Source organism: Pristiophorus japonicus, chromosome 4 (genome assembly GCF_044704955.1).
Source record: "Pristiophorus japonicus isolate sPriJap1 chromosome 4, sPriJap1.hap1, whole genome shotgun sequence".
In the NCBI taxonomy this organism is placed as follows: Eukaryota; Metazoa; Chordata; class Chondrichthyes; family Pristiophoridae; genus Pristiophorus; species Pristiophorus japonicus.
The window spans coordinates 29655083-29680501 of record NC_091980.1 but is presented as its reverse complement, the minus strand read 5'-3'; the positions used below and the strand labels follow the sequence as shown (position 1 = coordinate 29680501).

General features: G+C 43.8%; 1 protein-coding gene across 1 annotated transcript in view; it reads left to right on the top strand.

Annotated features, from left to right (window-relative positions):
* The window catches only part of LOC139262858 (coiled-coil domain-containing protein 69-like), a 50054-nt gene that overhangs the window by 9989 nt on the left and 14646 nt on the right, over positions 1-25419 (top strand). The window contains exons 2-4 of the mRNA XM_070878067.1: positions 1786-1852; positions 15233-15444; positions 21161-21260. Of these exons, the coding sequence (XP_070734168.1) occupies positions 1786-1852; positions 15233-15444; positions 21161-21260 (379 nt within the window). The remainder of the gene's footprint in view (positions 1-1785; positions 1853-15232; positions 15445-21160; positions 21261-25419) is intronic.

The window sequence follows — 25419 nt, the reverse complement described above, 5'->3', positions numbered from 1 at the left end:
CTGACTCAACTATAAATGTTGGCTAAGGGGCTCCGTTATTCCAAAAAGCATTAGTGCCATTCAAAGCATTCCTTTCTGCTGCTCTGCCATGCTGAGTGAAATTGGTGTGCTTTTTTTATTGTCCCATGCAAGACCATTCTCTCCCCAGGTCCGCAGACATTTGTCTCGGGCAATGATATGAAAGCATACAAATATTCTATGCACTAAAACTGCTTGCAGCAAATGTGTGGATATATTAGAGAGTTTATAGGAGTGCTCTGAATATTTGAGAGCGGTTATAGTTTTGGGCAGTTTAGAGTTTATAAATAGGGTTTTGGATATATCGTATATCACAGAGATTATAGGACAGGTTTGGGGTACATCATGCGTCAGACTTGGCTCGGTGCAATCACTCTCGCCTCCCAGTCAGAAGGTTGTGGGTTCAATTGCTACTCCAAGGACTTGAGCGCATAATCCAGGCTGACACTTCAGTGCAGTACTGAGGGAGTGCTGCACTGTCAGAGCTGCCCTCGTTCAGATGTCTGCCCTCTCAGGCAGACATAAAAGATTCCAGGGCACTATTCAAAGGTGTCGTGGGCAACATTTATCCCTCCACCAACATTGCTAGAAACAGATGGAATGAATGGGTGGAGGGTGCAGAGTGGCTGCTGGCAGCCAAAGATCCTGAGGAATCGCAGAACGAAGGGGGTGGGGGGTACGGCTGGTAACAAAGGATGCCTCAATGTTCCTTGAGGGGCCTGGAGGAGCCTACTTTCTTCTTTGGGCCCCATAAAGGAATTGGCTTTGATGTGCGTGGAGGTCCTCTTCAGATTACCCACCAGCTGCCAGCCTACTTCAGCCTGGTAGGAAAACCACCGGCCCTGTTGAAAATACCATTGGGGTACTTTTGATGTAACAAGATCCTGGGGAGCATAAATTCATCAGCTTCAGGTGAGTGCCTCATCCATCTGCAGGACCCTGCTGATTAAGATCGGAAAGGGTCGAGTTCCAAATTATCAAGTAACCTGCTTATTTTTAACTGTCCCCCTTCCTAGTTTCTGTTGGGCCAGTAATGGTTAAAATCGAATACATTGCATTCAAAGTGTGGAGTTCATGAGTAAATTTTACTGCGGTTGTGGATGACCAGGGGGGTCGGATTCCTAGTTGTGGCAGTGTTAGGCTTGCTCACAGTGTTAGTATATGAATGGTTTTAATTAGACTTAGTAACCCTGTTTGGATGGAGCACACTGCAGTTGTATGGTGCGTAGCGTGCGCTGGCCTTTGGCAATGGGCCAAGAAACAGGTCCCGATTTCAGAGCATTTCACCTGGCTCAACTTTTGGAAATGCCCATGGGGTCCATGGGGTGGTCTCAACGGGAAGACCCAGGAGACATGGCACTGAGTCTGTTTCAATGAGATTGCTGATGTGTTTCTTTGGCTGTTATGCTGCACCTTCTGGTAGTAGGGTTGGGTTTTTCGGCAAGGCCATATGGATGTTTGCGCCCTCCCTGCTAAAGCTTCTGTGACACTCTGACATTGTGCTGGAGTTCCACCCATGCAGGCAGGCATACAGAGGGATTGTGCATGTTAAATCCGAGAACAGTGAGTGCGACATGTATGACAAACGCAAGATAACATGTATAAGGTAGATTGTAGTTACAAATGAGAGGGAAACATATTTGATGTTCATTGCTGAATCTTGCAATCTGTTGCGAATAATTCTGAGTGAATTACTCTTGTCAGTATTCTGCTTACAGCTTGCAATGTACATGGGATGAATAAACAAATCATTTTTGATTTGAACAGAAAGAAGCTCCATCAAAACTGCACAAGGAATTTTCTCAAGAATTAGCAGCACTTCACGGAGATGGTGGTAAGAAACTGGCAGCAATTTAACTCGGGGCTATATTGGTCCAGTGTGGAGCGATAGGTTTGATGGGCCAAGCGGCCTTGTTCTGATCATGCAACTTCTAGTGTTATTAACCTTCTGAACGTTCTATTTGATAAGGTGCTACTTGGTGTTTAAGCAGATTTGAGGTTAGTTGGTACAAATGCTTTCAAGTGGGGCTCATAGAATCATAGAAATTTACAGCACAGAAGGGGCGCAATCGGCCCAATGTGTACGCCGGCCGAAAAAAAGCTATCCAGCCTAATCCCACTTTACAGCTCTTGGTCCGTAGCCCTGTAGGTTACAGCACTTCAAGTGTATATCCAATAACTTTTTAAATGTGATTCTGCCTCTACCACCCTTTTAAGGCAGTGAGTTCCAGACCCTCACCACCTCTGGGTGAAAAACCGCAACTCCCCTCTAATCCTGCTACCAATTAATTTCAACCTATGCCCCCTAGTTATTAACCTTTTTGCTAAGGGAAATAGGTCCTTCCTAACAACTCTATCTAGGCTCCTCATAATTTTATACACCTCAATTAAATCTCCCCTCAGCTTCCTTTGCTCCAAAGAAAACAACCCCAGCCTTATCCAATCTTTCCTCATAGCTAAAATTCTTGGCAACATCTTTGTAAATCTCCTCTGTAGACTCTCTACTGAGATTAGATTTTTCCTGTAATGACCAGAACTGCACACAATACTCTAGTAGTGGTCTAATTAGTGTATTATACAGTTCTAGCATAACATCCCTGCTCTTGTATTCTATGCCTTAGCTAATAAAGGAAGGTATCCTGTATGCCGCCTTAACTACCTTATCTACCTGTCCTGCTACCTTCAAATAATAATGTTCTGATAACTCTGTACTTTGTTCCACCTTGTGATTTCTGTTTAAAATTGATACAATTATGATATTTTTAAGATGTGATGTTATCAATAAAATACTGCCCACTGAGATGGGATAGGACTGGATGGAACTGGCCATCTTTTGTTGCATTCCATTTGCTCATCCCCAGTACTGTTGGATTACTATTGACCTTTGTTATATGATTCGAGATTAGATTTGCCCCGCTCCAATGCTGCTGAATTATGTTACCTCCCCTGTTGTACTTGGATAAAGAGTCAGACCAGATACTGCAAGCTCAAAGTAAGTGTGACCGTAGTCCTTTATTACAGAGTGTGGGATCGCTTGGGACTCCTGGGGATAAGACATGGTGGTTAGACATGGTAATTACAGGTTTACATACGTAACAACACTCTCTTTTCCTCCCCCCCCCCCCCCCCCTCCTCCAAAGTCAATAGTGTAACTATTTACAATGTGGGCCTTCTGTTCCCTGGTTGATCGTCTCGGTGCAAATGCTGGTATTGGTGAGTCGTTTGTTAGGCCTTCGCTGGGCTGCTGCGCAGCTGGTGGTGAGTCTTGCTAGGCTGCTGCAGGTAATGGGTTCTGCTTTGTGGTCAACCGCTGGGTCAGTTGCCACGTGTGTGTGTGTTGGGGGATCAAAAAAGGTAGAGTTTATTGTGGGTTGTTCTGGATAGTCCATAAACATAAGAACATAAGAATTAGGAACAGGAGTAGGCCATCTAGCCCCTCGAGTATGCTCCGCCATTCAATAAGATCATGGCTGATCTGACCGTGGACTCAGCTCCACTTACCCGCCCTCTCCCCGTAACCCTTAATTCCCTTATTGGTTAAAAATCTATCTATCTGTGACTTGAATACATTCAATGAGCTACCCTCAACTGCTTCCTTGGGCAGAGAATTCCACAGATTCACAACCCTCTGGGAGAAGAAATTCCTTCTCAACTCGGTTTTCAATTGGCTCCCCCCGTATTTTGAGGCTGTGCCCCCTAGTTCTAGTCTCCCCTACCAGTGGAAACAACCTCTCTACCTCTATCCTGTCTATCCCTTTCATGATTTTAAATGTTTCTATAAGATCACCCCTCATCCTTCTGAACTCCAACGAGTAAAGACCCAGTCTACTCAATCTATCATCATAAGGTAACCCCCTCATCTCCGGAATCAGCCGAGTGAATCGTCTCTGTACCCCCTCCAAAGCCAGTATATCCTTCCTTAAGTAAGGTGACCAAAACTGCATGCAGTACTCCAGGTGCGGCCTTACCAATACCCTATACAGTGGCAGCAGGACCTCCCTGCTTTTGTACTCCATCCCTCTCGCAATGAAGGCCAACATTCCATTCGCCTTCCTGATTACCTGCTGCACCTGCAAACTAACTTTTTGGGATTCATGCACAAGGACCCCCAGGTCCTTCTGCACCTCAGCATGTTGTAATTTCTCCCCATTCAAATAATATTCCCTTTTACTGTTTTTTTCCCAAGGTGGATGACCTCACACTTTCCGACATTGTATTCCATCTGCCAAACCTTAGCCCATTCGCTTAACCTATCCAAATCTCTTTGCAGCCTCTCTGTGTCCTCTACACAACCCGCTTTCCCACTAATCTTTGTGTCATCTGAAAATTTTGTTACACTACACTCTGTCCCCTCTTCCAGGTCATCTATGTATATTGTAAACAGTTGTGGTCCCAGCACCGATCCCTGTGGCACACCACTAACCACCGATTTCCAACCCGAAAAGGACCCATTTATTCCGACTCTCTGCTTTCTGTTCGCCAGCCAATTCTCTATCCATGCTAATACATTTCCTCTGACTCCGCGTACCTTTATCTTCTGCAGTAACCTTTTGTGTGGCACCTTATCGAATGCCTTTTGGAAATCTAAATACACCACATCCATCGGTACACCTCTTTCCACCATGCTCGTTATATCCTCAAAGAATTCCAGTAAATTAGTTAAACATGATTTCCCCTTCATGAATCCATGCTGCATCTGCTTGATTGCACTATACCTATCTAGATGTCCCGCTATTTCTTCCTTAATGATAGTTTCAAGCATTTTCCCCACTACAGATGTTAAACTAACCAGCCTATAGTTACCTGCTTTTTGTCTGCCCCCTTTTTTAAACAGAGGCGTTACATTAGCTGCTTTCTAATCCACTGGTACCTCCCCAGAGTCCAGAGAATTTTGGTAGATTATAACGAATGCATCTGCTATAACTTCCGCCATCTCTTTTAATACCCTGGGATGCATTTCATCAGGACCAGGGGACTTGTCTACCTTGAGTCCCATTAGCCTGTCCAGCACTATCCCCCTAGTGATAGTGATTGTCTCAAGGTCCTCCCTTCTCACATTCCTGTGACCAGCAATTTTTGGCATGGTTTTTGTGTCTTCCACTGTGAAGACCGAAGCAAAATAATTGTTTAAGGTCTCAGCCATTTCCCATTATTAAATCCCCCTTCTCATCTTCTAAGGGACCAACATTTACTTTAGTCATTCTTTTCCATTTTATATATCTGTAAAAGCTTTTACTATCTGTTTTTATGTTTTGCGCAATCTATCTTTCCTTTATTTAGTTCCTGAGTTTGGTTTGGTCCGAGTGTTTTCTGCAGGTGAGTCCATTTGCGAGTTTGACCACAAACGCCCTACTCCCCTCTTTGGCGAAACAGTGGCTGCAATCCACTTGGGACCTTGTCCATTATTCAACACAAATACAGGATTATTTACTTCAATTTCGCGTGACACGTTTGCGCGATTATGATATGTATTCTGTTGAAGTCGCCTGCTCTCTACCTGTTCGTGTAGATCAGGGTGGACTAACGAGAGCCTTGTCTTAAGTGCCCTTTTCATGCGCAGTGCAGTGGGAGGGACCCCAGTGAGCAAGTGGGGTCTTGTGCGGTAAATAATCAGGACTCTGGATAAGCGAGTCTGAAGGGAGCCTTCAGTTACCCTTTTCAAGCTCTGCTTGATTGTTTGAACTGCTCGTTCTGCCTGACCATTGGACACTGGTTTAAATGGGGCAGGCGTGACATGTTTGACCCCATTGCGGGTCATGAATTCCTTGAATTCGGCACTGGTAAAGCACGGCCCATTGTCACTTACAAGAACATCAGGCAGGCCGTGCGTGGCAAACATGGCCCGTAGGCTTTCAATGGTGGCAGTGGATGTGCTTGCCGACATTATCACACATTCAATCCACTTGGAGTACGCATCTACAACCACTAAAAACATTTTTCCCAAGAATGGGCCTGCATAGTCGACATGAACCCCAGACCACAGTTTGGAGGGCCAAGACCATAAACTTAGTGGCACTTCCCTGGGTGCATTGCTTAACTGGGAACATGTATTACATTTGTGCACTCAGGACTCTAGGTCTGCATCGATACCGGGCCACCACACATGGGATCTGGCTATCGCTTTCATCATTACAGTGCCTGGGTGGGTACTGTGGAGATCACTAATGAAAGTGTCCCTGCCCTTTCTTGGCACAACTACCCAATTACCCCATAGGAGGCAGTCTGCCTGTATAAACATTTAATCTTTGCGCCGCTGGTACGGCTTTATTTCTTATTGCATCTCTAACGGAACACTAGACCAACTCCCGTGGAGAGCACAGTTTTTTACTAAGGACAGTAAGGGATCCTGGCTCGTCCAGGTTCTAATCTGATGGGTGGTAACAGGTGATTGCTCACTCTCGAATGCTTCCATTACCATAACTAAATCTGCAGGCTGTGCCATCTCCACCCCGGTGGTGGGCAATGGTAGCCTACTGAGAGCTTCGGCACAGTTTTCTGTGCCTGGCCTGTGGCGGATGGCGTAGTTGTATGCGGTCAATGTGAGCAGCCAGCTCTGGATGCGGGCCGATACATTCGTATTTATCCCCTTATTTTCAGAAAAGAGGGATATAAGTGGCTTATGGTTGGTTTCCAATTCAAATTTGAGCCCGAAGAGATATTGATGCATTTTCTTTACCCCGTAAACACACCCTAACGCTTCTTTTTAGATCATATTGTAGGACCTCTCAGTCTTAGACAGACTTCTGGATGTGAAAGCAAACCGGTTGCAATTTCCTAAATTCATTAGCTTGCAATACACACCCGACCCCGTACGACGACGCATCACATGCTAGTACCAAATGTTTACATGGATCGTACAACACAAGCAATTTGTTTGAACATAACAGCTTCCTAGCTTTCTCAAAGGCATTTTCTTGGCTTCTACCCCATACCCATTCATCTCCCTTATGCAGTAAAGAGTGCAAGGGTTCTAACAATGTGCTAATACCCGGTAAGAAGTTCCCAAAATAGTTCAGGAGTCCTCGAAACGATCGCAGTTCCATCACGTTCTGTGGTCTTGGTGCGTTCTTGATTGCCTCCATTTTCGAATCGGTGGGCCTGATGCCGTCCGCCGCGATTCTTCTCCCCAGAAACTCCACTTCAGGCGCCAGGAAAACACACTTCGAGCGTTTTAGCCTGAGCCCCACACGATTAAGCCGACTAAGAACCTCCTCCAGGTTCTGCAGGTGCTCGACAGTGTCCCGACCTGTAATCAAGATGTCGTCCTGGAAGACCACAGTGCGCGGGACTGACATCAGCAAGCTTTCCATGTTACTCTGGAATATCGCCGCGACCGATCGAATTCCAAACGGGCATCTGTTGTAAACGAAAAGACCTTTGTGTGTGTTGATGCAGATGAGGCCTTTCAAAGATTCCTCCAGCTCCTGCGTCATGTAGGCCAAGGTCAAGTCCAGCTTCGTGAACGTTTTGCCTACCGTCAGTGTCGCAAATAGGTCTGCCTTTGGTAGCGGGTATTGATCCTGCAGCGAGAAACGATTGATAGTTACTTTGTAATCACCACAGATTTTGACGGTGCCGTCCCCCTTGCGGACTGGAACAATCGGATTGGCCCACTCATTGAATTCGATCGGTGAAATGATGACCTCTTGTTGCAGCCTGTCCAGCTCGATCTCCACCCTCTCATCATGTAAGGTACTGCTCTCGTCTTGTGATGGATGAGTCATGCCCCCGGAATCAAATGGATCTGCACTTTTGCTCCTTGGAACCTCCCGATGCCTGGTTCGAACAGCGAGAGGAACTTGCTTAGGACCTGGGCACATGAGGTGTCGTCGACGGACGAAAGCGCTCAGCTGTCGTCCCAATTCCAGCATATCTTTCTCAGCCAGCTCCTGCCAAATAGCGTGGGGCCATTGCCCGGTACCACCCAGAATGGTAAATCGTGCACCTTTCCATCGTAGAAGACCTTTACGGTAGCACTGCCAATTATGGAAATCAGTTCCTTTGCGTACGTTCTAAGTTTGGTACAAATGGGAGTCAGGACTGGCCTTGAAGCCTTGTTGCACCACAACTTATCGAAAGTCTTTTTACTCATTATGGACTGGCTTGCGCCTGTGTCCAGCTCCATGGACACCGGGAGTTCATTTAATTCAACTTTCAGCATTATCGGGGGACACTTTTTGTGGTAAATGTGTGCACACCATATGTTGTGTATCTGTAAAGCAAGCACTCCCATGTTCCGCCACCAGGGAGCTCATCCTCTGAAGTCCCAAGGGATCCCAGCATCCCTTGGGAGCACTGTATAAAAGCAGGCCCCTAAGGCCTGTTCCTCACTCTGGAGTATCTTATTAAAGACTGAGGTCACTGTTACTTTAACCTCCTTGTGTGCAGCCTCATCTGTGTTAGGAACACAATACCATATATCTCTGCCTCCTCATGATCCACCATAGATCTATTCTCCTCTGCAACATGGTGGTTTGCAGGGTTTGCAGCTCGCCTGCACATATGTTGGAGGTGTCTCATTGTTCCACAGCCCTTGCAAACATATCCTTTGAAGCGGCATGAATGGAATCGATGATCACCCCCACAGTGCCAACAAGGTGTTAATTGTCTTGTATTCACCACCCTTGATGGCGGACTCTGAGTCATCTGCGGACATGCAGCTACAGGCGTGTAAGTCCTGCCATGTATATTTCGATTCGAAAACAACGTTACTTTGTTCACAGTACTTGCAGCAGCACTAGTGTGCTGGGAAATTTGTTTGGTGTTGTCACTGGTGGAGATAAATGCCTTGGCTATCATTATGGCTTTACTCAAGGTTGGGGTCTCTACAGTCAAAAGTTTGCGAAGTATTACTTCATGGCCAATGCCAAGTACAAAGAAGTCCCTGAGCATGTGCTCCAAGTGTCCTTCAAATTTGCAAGGCGCCTTAGCTCAGCGACGTAGCTCGCCACTTCCTGGCCTTCAGACCTCTTGTACGTCTACAACCGATACCTCGCCATCAGAATGCTTTCCTTCGGGTTTAGATGCTCTTGGACCAGTGTGCACAACTCATCGTGCAACTTGTCTGTGGGTTTTGCTGGAGCGAGCAGGTTTTTCATGAGGCCACACGTTGATGCCCCGCAAGTGGTGAGGAGGATCGCCCTTCGTTTGGCAGTATTCGCTTCTCCTTCCAGCTCGTTGGCCACGAAGTATTGGTCAAGTCGCTCCACGAAGATTTCCCAATCATCTCCCTCCGAAAATTTCTCCAGGATGCCCGCAGTTCTCTGCATTGTTGCGTTGGGGTTCGTTATCTGTATCTCGTCGCCAGTTGTTATATCTTGGATAAAGAGTCAGACCAGATACTGCAAGCTCAAAGTAAGTGTGACCGTAGTCCTTTATTACAGATTGTGGGATCCCTTGGGACTCCAGGGGATAAGCCCTCTGGTGGTTAGACGTGGTAATTAAATGTTTACATACATAACATCCCCATACTCATGGGTCCTATCAAGATGTCTGCTCTTCATCCTGCAGTGTTCAATTGCATCTTTCTGCACTACCCCTAGTGCTGGATTACAGACGCGCTCTCTCTCCTGTAGTTTTGGATTACATGTGCTACAGGAGCCCTGAGTATTCCTTGATACAGTAAAGGAGCTCTGGCCATTCCACCTTGCAGTCTAAAAATCCTGGCCAATCCTTGTTACTGTACAGACCCCCTCACTGGCACAGTACAGGGGGACAGACGCCCCCCCCCCATTGCACAGTACAGGAGGACAGGAGCCCCCCCCCCATTGCACAGTACAGGAGGACAGGATTCCCCCCTCCCCCCGCCCCCCATTGTACAGTACAGGAGGACAGGACTCCCACCTTCTCCCCCCCCCCCCCCAATGGAAAGTACAGAGGGACAGACTTTCCCCCCCCCTCCCATTGCACAGTACAGAGGGACAGACTTTCCCCCCCCCCCCATTGCACAGTACAGTGGGACAGACCCCCTCCCCCCATTGCACAGTACAGTGGGACAGACCCCCTCCCCCCATTGCACAGTACAGGGGATAATGCCGGAGTTGTAGATAAAATATTGTGAAGTTGAATTATCTGTTATATATAACAAAACAAATGAAAGAGCAGGTAAAAAAGCATCGGACTTTTACGAGAATAATTATTAACAGATAGGCAGAGCAGCTCAGATTGATGGTGAGTCACTCATTGACCTATTCAAACTGAAACGTTTAATGGCTGAGTGACTGCAGCAGCAAGTGATACTTGGATGCGGGTGGCTAACATTCAGCTTGTAGTCAAACACATACATGAAATCTGTGACCCTTTGTATTAGTGTAATTGTTTATTTTATCTCCCTACCACAGAGGACAGCTACACCTCTCCAAATTAACAGCATATGTAAATTGCACTAATGTTTCCAGTTATTAACACACAAAGCGGTCACTTTCAACTAAGTGACAAAAAAAAGCCACAAGTCAAGTTGCAGCAATCAGCTTAAAATTGACTTTTAAATGTGAACTTGAATGAATATTAGAAATAATCTCAACAGTTGTGGCATGAGAGTGGAGTGAATGTTGGCAGGTTTGATAACGAGTGGAGTAAAGTGATGGATGCAAGTTTGATGTTGGTACAGGAGTGAATGTTGGCAGTGTTTTGATGGAGAGAGTGGAATGAAGGGATTCAGGGCGGTAGGTTTGACAGCAATAGTGGAATGAACCAATGTCGGCTTGAGTATCTGTTCCACTGAGCCCCTCACTCACCATTGCAATTGTGGGGTGATGCTGAGCAGCTGCTCGGTAACTCACTGTAAATGGAATGGACGAATGGAAAATCTTCACCACTCTGCCCGCCGGTCAACAATGGCATTCAAGGTCACACTCTCCAGGGTCGTAGACTCAGTTAGTGCAAAGCCTAAAGCAAGGTGAGAAAACTTAGGCAGAGGTGTGCAGCGGCAGAGAAAAATAATCAACTTTGACTAAACAGCAGCTACCGGGAAGGTAATTGTTTGTGTGTTTATTGAAATCTGTTTCTTCATCAGTGATGCAGTACTGTGATAGTGTGTTGCACAAGTGTGTTAATGTTTAAGTACACGTACTATTGTGTGACAGAATGCAAGCTTTTACTTGGTCTGTATGAATTAATTGTGTGCATTACATCTTTGGGCCCGTTCCACTGGTTTACTGCCGTTATGCTAATAGTGAAATCTTTCTGTGCCAACTATTAACTGTGATATTTCTGTTTTTCTTATTGGTATGGCTTCACCTTCTTAAATACCCTCCACACAGCATCAGAAGTGACGCAACAAAATGTCACTGAGGTGGCAGAATACGGCTTTCAATACCTGTCTGTAGCTACAGTTTCTAATTAACGTTGAAGCTGAGACATCATCATTAGTCAATACAAAAAATGATAAATCCCGCATTAAATGTTTTATTGAGTCACAATGGGCCTGAATTTGCTGAAAGATGCAATGGCATGTGATTTGATGCATGGCATCATTGTGAAAATCAGCCAGCAATGAGTGGCGAGGGAGAGATACCCTGTGAATTGCGAATCACCACAAGTTGCTGGATAATTGCCACCGCTCCACTGTTAGCTTCATGGAAACAGCCTCTCGGCCTTAGCCTCTCCGTGAGTTTCATGAAGTTGCTGCATTTGCACATTAATTACCCATTAAACTCGCCACAGAAAATTAAGTCTATTATTAATGAATAGCGCAAGTACCCTTTTAACAACGTGATAATTGCTAATGACTGTCAATCAGTTGCTTTGGCCCAGAAAGTGAACAATTAAAAGCATAGAGGCTCATTTCTTCAGGTAGTGAACTGTTGGCGATTTCAAAAACGTTAATTTAAAAAAAATGTCTGTTTCTCTTTTTCTCTCTCTCTTAATCCATTCTTTCTTTTCATCTTTTTTTGACATTGAATTCACCCACTCTAATTCACCCTCTTTTCCCTCTCTTTATTTCTCAATTCATTTATTGATTTTGCACCATTGTTTTAAAGCTTCACTCAATTAAATAGAAAGAAAAATTGCTATCTTTCTCTCCCCTCAAACTTCTGAGCTGTGAGTAGTGTTTTTAAAAAAAAGTGTAAAACCATTAAATTGCTGATGAAATCTTGGAAGTTGACAACACTTTATACGACCCGTCAGTTACCCAATATACGTGTGACAGCTGGTGGAAAGGAGTAGTCTTTGAGAGCTTCGTTGTAATAGTGATTGGAAGGGAGTGGTGTTTCCAAAATGCAACATTCAGAATATTGATTTTACCTGGGTTTAGTAGGAGTTTATTATGGTCATTGCACCATTAAATTATATAAACAACCAAAATTTAATTTTAAATGGTTTTGTTCACTAGAAGCATCCTCGAAACTCTTCACTCTCACTGGAGTTTGATGTCACTGGTTCACAAAAGAGAATACAGATATTCACAGGCAATACAATTTTACAACATCGCTGAAAAAAAACAATTTGCTAAATTGTCTCAATTAGCTTTAACGGATTCCCTGCAGTTTTCAATGTTGGCCCTCATTGTCTCTTGGGTGCTTAAGAGATTGTTCCTTTAAGTATCGATTCCCTTCAGCTCAGTCTTTCTGCCGTCTTTTAATTGTCATGATCTTGTCTCCTTCTGGATGAATAGATGTAAAAAATGTTGCTCTTTCAAGAAGCCACATGCACCAAGGCTCCTATTTGAATCATGTGAATGCTTATCCTATTTTATAAATCAAGTATTTTCTTACTGTAGTTCTGTATTAAATGACTGACCAGATAATCTAGCTAGTTGGAATCCTAAAACTTCAGGAAATGTTCAGGTCAGTAAAATACATTTTTTTTAATATATAAAAGAGCTGTAAGTCAAATGTATTTTTCTTAACGTCGGTTAGTTATTTGACATGTTAAAACTTTGTTCGGGCAATGATTTCACTTGTGGCATATAGCTTCTTTAATGTTTTTGCCTCTGCGTATTTACTCATTTTTCTGAACAATTTTGACTTCTCTTGCTTCTGTGCTGCTTCGAGTCCCTATTTCATGACTGTATTCATTCAGTTTTCACTTCCCAATTTGAAATCTCGTCGGTATTCTAGTATAAAAGCTTCTTTCTATTTCCTTATTATCCTCTTTCTACTTCTTCCTCCTTAACTCCCTGAAGGCACACCTTCAACCTCCAGCTCTAGTCTCTAGCTTTGACTCTGCTGCTGTCAGTTATAGATTCCCAAACACTTCGCTCCCAATTGTCTCCCTCTCAGCGTCAGAGATTAAGATTGAGAAATAGTCAAGAAATCCACTTTACACAAAATAATTACTTGTACGGTATTCTATACTATATTCCATTTTTAGATTATTTGCATCGTTTTGAAAGAAAAAAAACATTAAAATTGAAACATTGCCAAAAGGCTGAAAATGTGTACAGAGGTCGTGTGCAGCCAGCTTTCTGGACCAGCTGACACATGTTTACATTTAGACTTGTTTTATCACAACAACTGGAGACTCAGTTCTCTCTTTATGCCTCGCTAACCCAAACACATTTAGCAGGCCTGGGGACATAATGATGGGGACTGGTAGTGAAATTGGGGAAAGGATTTACGGAATGCAGTTCCCTGTGGAGCAGGACAGCTAGAACCAATCTGAATAGGGCAAAATCGTAGCCTTAGCTTGGGAGGTGAAGAACTGAGACATCTGGAGGGTTGAGCTCACCCAACTGCAACGTGTGCATCTTCTGCGGTAAAGCATCCTTTGTAATCTCAGTGTTGGTCGTGGGCACATAACAACTTTAATAAATGGCAAGTGTTTCAGTCCGTGGCCAAGAATTGATCCCCATCATACTGGCACATGACTGAAGCCTTTTGTCTATATTACAAAATTCACATTCCTATCAACATGGCCTAAGGCTTTCTGCTCAATTGCTAACAGGCGCATCTCATCGTCAATCAGCATCTTAACTTCTGTACTTCCCTATTTGGATTATTGAAAATTATGGGCTGAACAACAGCAAGACTATAGATAATTAATAATCTTCCTCGTAAAGGCACAAGTGTACAAGATATACGAACTTCCTCTGACTTTACAGTAATTCACACTCAAATCTCTGCTACATTTAATACAGCTACATTCAGTGCAACAGCTACATTCAGCGCAGCAGCACCATCAGCACTGGAAAACCAAAGTGTGGAGGCTCAACTTCCCTGTTTACATTCCTGATTCTGTGTTCCAGTCCCAGAAAGAGCATTGGGCATTTCTCACTGAACAAAGAGCATGGCCTAATTGAAAATGCATTGGCGAGCCTATTCTAAACTGGAGCAATTTCTGCAGTCCTCACCATCAGTAACTGAGACTCGGGGAGGAGGGGGGGGGGGGGTAATTTTAACCTAACTTATTGGTCAGGAATCCCACGGATTTGAATGGAATGTCAGTTTTACACCCCGCCCATGGAAACTAAAATCGGGCCGGGTGCAAAAGGGGTGCTGCACCCAATCCCGTCCGTTTCCCAATGGAAGAGTTGGTCAAAATCGCCCCCTCCTACTCCCACAGAAAGAAGGAAGTGGCTGGCATTGAGAGTTTGCTCACACTAACACATACAGGGATCACATAATCCAGAAAACCTCAATCTTCTAGCTCTGACTGGTACCAGGCAAATTGTGCTGAATATTTAACAGTTGATTCTAGTTATTACTTATGACTGATGAATTTATCTTCTGCTCAACAGAAAGGTCTGCAATCATACTCATCACTTGACATGCAAGGGGAAATATTCTGCTTGGACACCCCACGAGTGGAGGAGTGCGTGAGGGAAAGGCTTGCATTTATATAGAGCCTTTCACGATCTTGGGATGTCCCAAAGCGCTTTACAGCCAATTAAGTACTTTTGAAGTGTAATATAGGAAACACAGCGGCCACTTTGCGCACAGCAAGCTTCCCCCAAATTGCAATGTGATAATGACCAGATAATCTGTTTTAGTGATGTTGATTGAGGGATAAATATTAATTCCCCTGCTCTTCTTCAAAATAGTGCCGTGGGATCGTTCATGTCCACCTGAGAGAGCAGACGGGGCCTCAGATTAATGTCTCATCCAAAAAAATGACACCTCTGATTGCACTGGAGCGTCATCTTAGATTTATTATGCTCAAGTCTCTAAGTGCTGGGAAATGGCAAGCCCACTGCCCATGATTGGCCATTCATTAAAAGCTTCACTCCAATACCCTTCAACATTTAATAATCATGTCTTTTCTCTCCCAACAGATTTACCTGGAAATGTTTCTGATCAGCTGCAGAAGGCAGAAGCAGCCCTTCTGGAGAGACACAAGAAAGAGCTGCAGGAGATCAGAGAGGAGCACGAGAGGGAACTTGCACAACTCCAGGAAGACCTATGTTCAACCCATAGTGCAGAAAAACAACAACTTCAGTATCTATATGCAGAGGACACCGAGAAACTGAAACAGGAACTGCAAAAGGTTTGAATTATAAATAAAGGCAAAACACTGGCAAATAGTTTGTTTGTTCTACCAGTAGATTGTGAATGACATGAAAGTATGTAGCCTCTGCCCAATTGTACAGTCGAAGAGGATAAATTATAGGGTAAATATAAGAAATAGGAACAGGAGTAGGCCATACGGCCCCTCGAGCCTGCTCTGTCATTCAATACGATTATGGCTGTTCCGATCATGGACTCAGGTCCACTTCCCCGCCCGCTCCCCATAACCCCTTATCCCCTTGTCATTTAAGAAACTGTCTATTTCTGTCTTAAATTTATTCAATGTCCCAGCTTCCACAGCTCTCTCAGGCAGCGAATTCCACAGATTTACAAACCTTTATGAGAAGAAATTCCTCCTCATCTCAGTTTTAAATGGGCAGCCCCTTTATTCTAAGATTATGCCCCTTAGTTCTAGTCTCCCCCATCAGTGGAAACATCCTCTCTGCATCCACCTTGTCAAGCCCCCTCATAATCTTGTACGTTTCGATAAGATCACCTCATTTTTCTGAATTCCAATGAGTAGAGGTCCAACCTACTCAACCTTTCCTCATAATTCAACCCCCTCATCCCCGGAATCAACCTAGTGACCCTTCTCTGAACTGCCTCCAAAGCAAGTATATCTTTTCGTAAATCTGGAAACCAAAACTGCATGCAGTATTCCAGGTGTGGCCTCACGAATACCTTATATAGCTGTAGCAAGACTTCCCCGCTTTTATACTCCATCCCCTTTGCAATAAAGGTCAAGATACCATTGGCCTTCCTGATCACTTGTTGCACCTGCATACTATCCTTTTGTGTTTCATGCACAAGTACCCCCAGGTCCCTAGTACTGTGTCACTTTGCAATCTTTCTCCATTTAAATAATAACTTGTTCTTGATTTTTTCTGCCGAAGTGCATGACCCCACTTTCCAACATTATCCTCCTTCTGCCAATTTTTTTCCCACTCCTTTTGCAGATTTTTTGTGTCCTCCTCACACATTGCTTTTCCTCCCATCTTTGTATCATCAGCAAACTTGGCTATGTTACACTTAGTCCCTTCTTCCAAGTCGTTAATATATATTGTAAATAGTTGGGGTCCCAGCACCGATCCCTGCGGCACCCCACTAGTTACTGGTTGCCAACCAAAGAATTAAGCATTTATCCCGACTCTCTGTTCTCTATTAGTTAGCCAATCCTCTATCCATGCTAATATATTACCCCCAACCCCATGAACTTTGATCTTGTGCAGTAACCTTGTCAAATGCCTTCTGGAAGTCCAAATATACCACATCCACTGGTTCCCCTTTATCCACCCTGTTCATTACATCCTCAAAGAGTTCTAGCAAATTTGTCAAACATGACTTCCCCTTCATAAATCCATGCTGACTCTGCCTGACTGAATTTTGCTTTTCCAAATGTCCTGCTACTACTACTTAAATTATGGACTCCAACGTTTTCCCAACCACAGATGTTAGGCTAACTGGTCTATAGTTTCCTGCTTTTTGTCTGCCTCCTTTTTTAAATAGGGGCGTTACATTTGCAGTTTTCCAATCTGCTGGGACCTCCCCAGAATCCATGGAATTTTAGTAAATTACAACTAATGCATCCACAATCCCTGCTGCTACTTCTCTTAAGACCCGAGGATGCAAGCCATCAGGTCCAGGGGATTTATCCACCTTTTGTCCCATTAGCTTACTGAGCACTGCCTCCTTAGTGATTGTGATTGTGTTAAGTTCCTCCCCCGCTTTAGCCGCTTGACTGACCACTGTTAGAATATTGTTAGTGTCCTCTACCATAAAGACTGATACAAAATATTTGTTCAGAGTTTCTGCCATCTCCATGTTCCCCATTACTAATTCCTCGGTCTTGTCCTCTAAGGGACCAGCATTTACTTTAGCCACTCTTTTTTTTTTTTTCCTTTTTATATACCTATAGAAACTCTTGCTATCTGTTTTTATATTTTGTGCTAGTTTACTTTCATAGGGAAGATCGACTTTCATAATCATTTTTTAAAGTCGTTCTTTACTGGCTTTTAAAAGCTTCCCATTCTTCTGTCCTCCCACTAGTTTTGGCCACTTTGTATGCCCTTGTTTTTAATTGGATACCATCCTTAATTTCCTTAGTTAGCCACAAATGGCTATCTTTTTTCTCACACTGTTTCCTCCTCACTGGAATATATTTTTCTTGAAAGTTGTGAAATATCTCCTTAAATGAACACCGCTGTTCATCAACCGTTCTACACTTTAATCTATTTTCCCAGTCCACTTTACCCAACTCTGCCCTCATACCTTCATAGTCTCCTTTATTTAAGCTTAGAGATTAGAGATCCAACTGGTTAGAGATCCAACTTTCTCACCCTCCATTGAATTTCAAATTCAATCATGCTATGATCACTCATTCCGAGGGGATCCTTCATTAGGAGATTGTTTATTAATCCTGTCTCATTACACACTACCAAATCTAAGGTAGCCTGCCCCCTGGTTGGTTCCGTTACATACTGCTCAAGGAACTCGTCCCTTATGCACTCTATGAACTCTTCCTCAAGGCTACCCTGACCAATTTGATTTGCCCAATCAATATGGAGGTTAAAATCACCCATGATTATTGCTGTTCCTTTTTTACAAGCCCCCACTATTTCCTGGTTTATGCTCCAACCAACCGAGTTGCTACTGTTAGGGGACCTATAGACTACACCCACTAGTGACTTTTTCCCCTTAAAGTTCCTTATCTCCATCCAAACTGTTTCAACACCCTTATCATTTGAGCCAATATCGTTTCTTACTATTGCAGTGATTCCATCCTTTATCAATAGAGCTACCCCACCTCCTTTTCCTTTCTGTCTGTCCTTCTGGATTGTCAAGTACCTCTGAATATTTAATTCCCAGTCCTGGTCACCTTGCAACCACATCTCTGTAATGGCTATCAGATCATACCCATTTATCTCAATTTGTGCCTCAACTCATCTATTTTGTTACAAATGCTACATGCATTTAGACAAAGTGCCTTTAAATTTGTCTTTTTTTACCCTTTTTTCCGGCTTGTTTTCTCTCTCCTTCAAACTCACTTTCTTTATTTTTGCTTTCTAATTCCAGCTTTACTCCCCTCCCTACTGAATCTATTTTCAGATTCCCATCCCCCTGCCAAGCTAGTTTAAACCCTCCCCAACAGCACTAGCAAACCCCCCACCGCGAGGATATTGGTCCCGGCTCTGCTGAGGTGCAACCCGTACGGCTTGTACAGGTCCCACCTCCCCGAGAGGTGGTCCCAATGCCTCAGGAAACTAAAGCCCTCCCACCTGCACCATCTCTCCAGCCACGTATTCATCTGCTCTATCTTCCTATTTCTGTACTTACTAGTTCGTGGCACTGGGAGTAATCCAGAGATTACTACCTTTTTGATGTCCTGCTTTTTAATCTCCTAGCTCCATGAACTCTGCCTGCAGGACCTCATCCCTCTTCCTACCTATGTCATTGGTACCGATGTGGACCACGACCTCTGGCTGTTCACCCTCTCCCCCCCCAGAATGCCCTGCAGCCGCTCAGTGACCTCCTTGACCCTGTCATCAGGGAGGCAACATACCATCCTGGAGTCACGTCTGCGGCCACAGAAACGCCTGTCTGCTCCCCTGACTAACGAAACCCCTACCACTATTGCTCTTCCATTCTTTTTCCTCCCCCCACCCCCGCACTTGCCCCCTGTGCAGCTGAGTCACCTGTGGTGCCATGGACTTGGCTCTGGCTGCACTCCCCAGAGCCACCATCGCCCCCACCGGTACTCAGAACAGAGTACTGGTTGGAGAATGAGATGGACTCGGGGGACTCCTGCACTACCTGCCTAGTCCTCCTCTTCTGCCTGGCGGTCACCCACTCCCTCTCTGCCTGCACACTCTTAAGCTTGTGGGATGACCGCCTCTAGAAAAGTGCTATCCAGGTAACTCTCAGTCCCACGGATGCACTGCAGTGACCCCAGCTGCTGCTCAAGCTCCAAAACACGGAGCTCGAGTTGGTGCAGCTGGTGACACCTCCTGCACACCTGGTCGCCCCGGTTATGCCAAGCACCCGGGACGTCCCACATGCCACAGGATGTGCAATCCACGGGACTGAGCTGCCCTGCCATTCCTCTAGTCACACTCTCAACTATCGAGTAAAACTAAATTCTAAACCTTAGCACAACACACCCACCCGCTACTCAGTAAACAGCTGATTTAATTAACTGGCTCTCTTTAGATAATAAAGATCACATATATTTACTGGCAGATGCTACTTATAGCAATACCAAAGGTTTCCTACTGAAAGGAAAAAGAAAAATACTCGCCAATCCACCAGCCAATCACTTACCCGTTTGGCTGTGATGTCACACTTCGATTTTGATTTTTAAAAAAAACTTTTTGTCCCTGCTCCTGTGGCTCCTCCGACGGCCGCGCCCTTTTTATAGGCCTCTCGATCCTCCCGTTCCTGCTCCTGTATAATGAGCAGGAAATTGGGTGCAGTGCAAATCGAGCATGCTGACTTCTATAGTCAGTTCTCCCAAAACTGGAGGAAACTGTAGCTCATCCAAGACTGGCTATCAGACAAATGATCTGACAATAGAGAGGTCAAGAGAGGAGGTTTAGAGGTAGAGCTAGAAGCTGTCCACAGGCGAGGGCCAATGTCGCCAAGGCACAAAAATAAAACTTGCATTTATATAGTGCCTGTCACGACTTCGGGACATTCCAAAATGCTTTACAGCCATTTGAAATAGTTTTTGAAAGTGTAGTCACTGTTGTAATGTAGGAAATGCGTCAGCCAATTTGCAAAAAGCAAGATGCCATAAATAGCAATGTGATAATGACTAGATAATCTGTTTTCAGTGATGTTGGTTGAGAGGTAAATGTTGGCCAGGACACTGGGGAGATCTCCCCTGATTCTTCATCATAAAGCCATATGATCTGTTACATCCACCTGAGAAGGCAGAAAGAATCTCTGTTTAATATCATTGTAAATGAGGAGCCAAGGACAGGTCCAATGGGGACTTGGGTATAGCCATATTGGAGCAGTGAGAAGTCATTTCTAGAGATACTTTGGCTTTGATCCGATAACTAAGAGAGACCAATCCCCAGTGACCTAGATAATGGAAGAAAGGTAATGGAGGAGGATGGTGTAGTTGATTGTGTCAAAGGCTGCAATAAAGTCGAGGAGGACCAAAGAAGGATAATGCACCCTGATCATGGTCACACTAATACTTGCCCATGATGCCACGTGTTTGTGTTCCAGCGGCATCCACATGAATTCTCTTTGGGGCTCACAATGTCGATTTTACTGATTTGTTGGACTAAATTTTATTCGCAGGAGATAAAGAAATAACCTGCAAATGCAGGAACTCGAAGTAGGGACAGTAAATGCTGGAACTACACCGATCAATCAAAAAATATTTTGGGTAGAAATCCTTCATTAGAACTTTGTCATAGAAAAGTTTCACTAATGATAAAAATCTTGGGGGATGAGGAAAAGCCCCCCTCCCCCAAAAGTGGTGGTCCACAGTTCGAGCATTTGGATGCTGGATTTAGATTCAGCATTGCAACTCGTTCACAAAGAGGTGTCCAAAGATCACCTCGAAGTCCGGGTCTTGATCCGTCAACCCTTTAGTTGGTCAGCGCTTATGCCATATTTGCACCTTAGCAACGAGAAAGTATTTGTTGAAAAGTTGATGATTAACAAATTGTTTTCTATATTCTTAGGAAGAAGCAGAGCAGTCAGCCTCCAGAATAGTGGAACTGAAAACCAGTCACTCTGACTATGTCAAGGTCCTCCGGGAGGAATGTGAGGCTGCATTAGCAGGTAATGATTCCATCAGCGAGGCATTCATGTTCCTCTGAGTGAGGGCAAGGCGAGGTTCATTCTGCATATCAATGTTTCTCTTAGTTGGCCTCTATCCATGCAAAAAGAACACATTTGAAATCCAAGGTAAATATTTGCACTTTTGATTGCAAATAAGTCAAACAAACAAAAAAAAATCACAAGAAAAACAAGAAAACTATACCTAATGGCCGTTGAAAAAAAATGCATGTTGCATGTGGAATAAACCGAAAAGTGATATCTGAATACTAGCTGTGGAAAGAGGAGATCCTATTGATATAATCCTGACTAATAAAAGCTGCTTTAGCAACAGTTTCCATAGCAATCGTAATCTATTAGTCCATAATATCCGAGTTTACCCTTCACTATTCAACCTTATCTGAAACAGGGCACACCCGTACGCAGTTTTATTTTGAAGAAAGTTAACTACTCTGGACTAGATTGGCACATTGTCATGTTTACTGCCTATTCATAGTATGGACCAATATTCTCTTGTCCTCGCTGCCTGTTCTGGTTTGGCACTCATCCACCCTGATCCCTTGCCCCACACACTCATTCGATCACACGAGTCCCCCTTTCATGGCTAAGGTACAAGATAGTCCTTTCTTACCCCAAGCTTTGTGCATGGCTTTCCCATTGTAAAAATTGTGACATTCTTGCATGTTTCCAGAGTTGAATTAAAATAATCTGCACCTCAACATTATCAACTCTCTTCACATTCCTACTGACAATCTTTCCCGTTAGCCTTTCCTTTAACATAAATAGAATTAGTTGTTCAAGTCTGTCTTCATAACAAAAGTGTTTCCAGTCCAGAAACCTGTATAGCTCTTTATATGATGTAGATGTACCAGAGTCCATTTGAACAGAACCAAATGCAATACTTATCTCTCTAATTACTGTTTCTAATACTTCAAAGAAAGTTGTGAAGAACCGAGTTATCCCACTTCAGTAATTATTTTCAGTTTTTCTAAGAGGCCTTAATTGCTGGTACATTGAGGTCATGTGCCCTCCTCCATTCTACACAAAAAACCATAATGCTCCATAAAGGAAATACTTTCTCAATTTGCAGCTATTGACTACAAGAAGCAGTCTGTGACTGTGTACTGTATTGTAAAACCTTAAATTTTATGAGATCTTGGCCACTCATTATGGAAACTGCCCAATTTTCATTGAAATCAATGCAAATGAAAATAGGGCAGCTTCAGTTATGCCAGTTTTACAACTGGGTGGCAAGTTGAAAATCTAACTTCTTGTTTCTCCACGGAATAAGTGTAGTCAGGCACCCGGGGTCATTTGAATCCTGAATGTAGAGTCTGAACCCTACAGCTAAAAAAATCCCACACTATAGCCAGCCCCTTCTGATTGGCTAAAACATCTTAGGAACAAATTGACTGCTGCCCCCCTATTATCCAATCGAGATATTGCGTTCCCTGTTCAGTGAGAGGCTGGTCTGCGCTTAAACACCCGTGGCAACGTAAAGAAAAGGTAGGCATGGTGTTTGACTAAGTCTGCTGCAGGGTAATGTGGATAAGGTGTAAAAAGATTCCGATTCCTTTCTCCTAGTAGCTTACCTTAACTCCAAACTCCAAATTTCCGCTCCATTCAGAATGCTACTCGCTACATTTTCGGTCCTATCCACTAAAGACTGGTGGATTCCTTTTGAGCCAGATTTGTGCTATTTTAAATGCTCATCACGACCACTAAAAGAGCTTTATCACTGCAAATTAATTTCACTCAGAACTGTGAATTACCGTCATGATTGGTGGAGATGCCAAATGTGTCATATGAACACCAACACAAATTATCGCTGATGTACACATGAAGATTCTAAACATATATTACCGAGAAGGAATAAGCTATTACACCACACAGTACAGCAGGATCAGAACAGTTAACATCGGTCAGCCAAAACATACCAACAATTTTTGCCGGATGAGATGCAATATTCTTTTGTTTTTAATTTTTTTTTAAATTCCTCAATTTTTCTCCCCACCAAAGACATTGACTGGGGTACAGATCCATGGGAATCCGACATCCTCCAGTACCTCACCCTAATAGATATTCTTCATATGCAAGTCTATAGTGAGAATCAACAGGTTAATTAAGCATCCCAGGCATCACAATCCTCTTCTCAATGTCTGCACACACAAACACTTTCCAGCAGGGGTCAGCAAATAGCAATCACAGGCAAGAACCCGACCCAATTCTTCCCGTCCATAGCTTAAAGGCACTGAGGCAAATAGTAGCACCTCTACCTCACCCTCTGCATAAAATGAATTCACTGCAGATCAAGGATTGTACCTGGGAACTTTCTGGTCTATGGCTCATTTCCACATTAGAACATCAATTTGCAGGCAATTTTCTTAATAAGAGCCTATCCCTAACCCTAACCCTAAAATACCAAAAGGAAGGCCCAAATAACTCCTCATTGACCACTGCACAACTAACGAAGGCATTAATCCAGTACACATTATAGGGTTGATTTTCCTCTTCAACATTTGGAATAAATCATTGCGGGGTGGAGTGTATAGAGGAAAATTAGTCTGGGATAATTGCAACCCTGTAATTCAGTCCATCGATTTTCCCATCCATTAATTTAAATAGATAGAAAAATTGGGTGGGCTGCATTGAGGAAGTGCCATTCTCCATACTCTAATTTCCTATACGTTCTCCACCCAGACAATGCTTTACACCCAAGCACTAAGAAGGAATACCCATCCCCCCTGTACCCCAGTGAGTTGAACATAATTATAACAAAGATTTTTCAGTCAGTAAAAGAGTGAGATAGAGCTTAATTTGAACTCGTGCAGTATGGTCAAATATGCAAAGCATCAATGACATCTACCACTTTATAACTACCACTGGGGCTAATTTTCCAATGAAAAATTGGATGCGTTCTATAATGAGCAAGCGATCCACTCCGCCACCCAAACGGTAAAGGTGAAAATGACTCCACTGGGTACAGATCCCCTTTACAAAACTGGCAGAATCGAATGGAAACAAGGACAACTAAAACCGATGGTAAATTGACACAAGCGAACACTGTCAAAAATGTTCAGAGGGAATCACAGACAAATTGTACAAAACAGAACAACTGGGACACCATAATCCACAAGCGTCACTCACACAATGTGGCTAAATTAGATCTTGGAATGCGAGGTATGGCCCACCCTTTAAATAGAGATGAAAATGGACACAAGCGCTTGAAATAGACACACCAAAACAAGAACAGGCACAAAGCCAACAGATACTTGTATAATCAAAAGAGCTTTTGCAACAGAACAGAAATCTGGAGAGCCAGTAACAGCATATGTAATAAACACAACTATGAATCACACAGTATTAGAATCATAGAAATGTATGGCACAGAAGGAGGCCAATCGACCCATCATGTCTGTGCCAGAAATTACTTTCTATTTTTATTATAAATATCCAAACTCCTAAACACAGACAGTAAGCCCTGGTTGGGGTTAATTTTGAGAGACTTTGCTCCGCAATGGAACCTCACTAGCATCATGCATAGCAGCGGTGATGGGGCTACGACATTGCAGCCCTGGTTTTCCGACTCGTACTTGCCGCTCTGTGCTGGGAAGGACATCCTTGCAAGGTGACTCCCTAGGGGTAATTTTGCATCAGTTGGTGGCAAATTATGTGTCCAGCTGGTCTCAATGGTTATCAATCTCTGAGTCAGAAGGTTGTGGGTTCAAGCCCACTCCAAAAAGTTGAGAGCATAATCTAGGCTGTCGCATCAGAGCAGTACTGAGGGAGTGCTGCTGTTTCTCGAATGAGGTGTTAAATCAAGACCCTCTCGGGTGAACGTGAATCCCATGGTACTATTTGAAGAGCAAGTGAATTATCTCTGTATCCTGACCAACATTTAACCCTCGACCATCACCTGAAAAAGATAATCTGGTAACTGCTGTTTGTGGGACTTTTCTGTATGCAAATTTGCTGCTGATTTTCCTACGCTACAACAGCGACTACAGTTCTCAAAAGTACTTAATTGGCTATAACGCGCTTTGGGATGTCCTGAGGTCACGAAAGGCCCTATATAAATGCAAGTTCTTTCAATCTTTCCTCTGGGTCACAATGCGCTATGTTATATCCTCACTCCAAGACTTCAACACCTAATTTAGGGTAA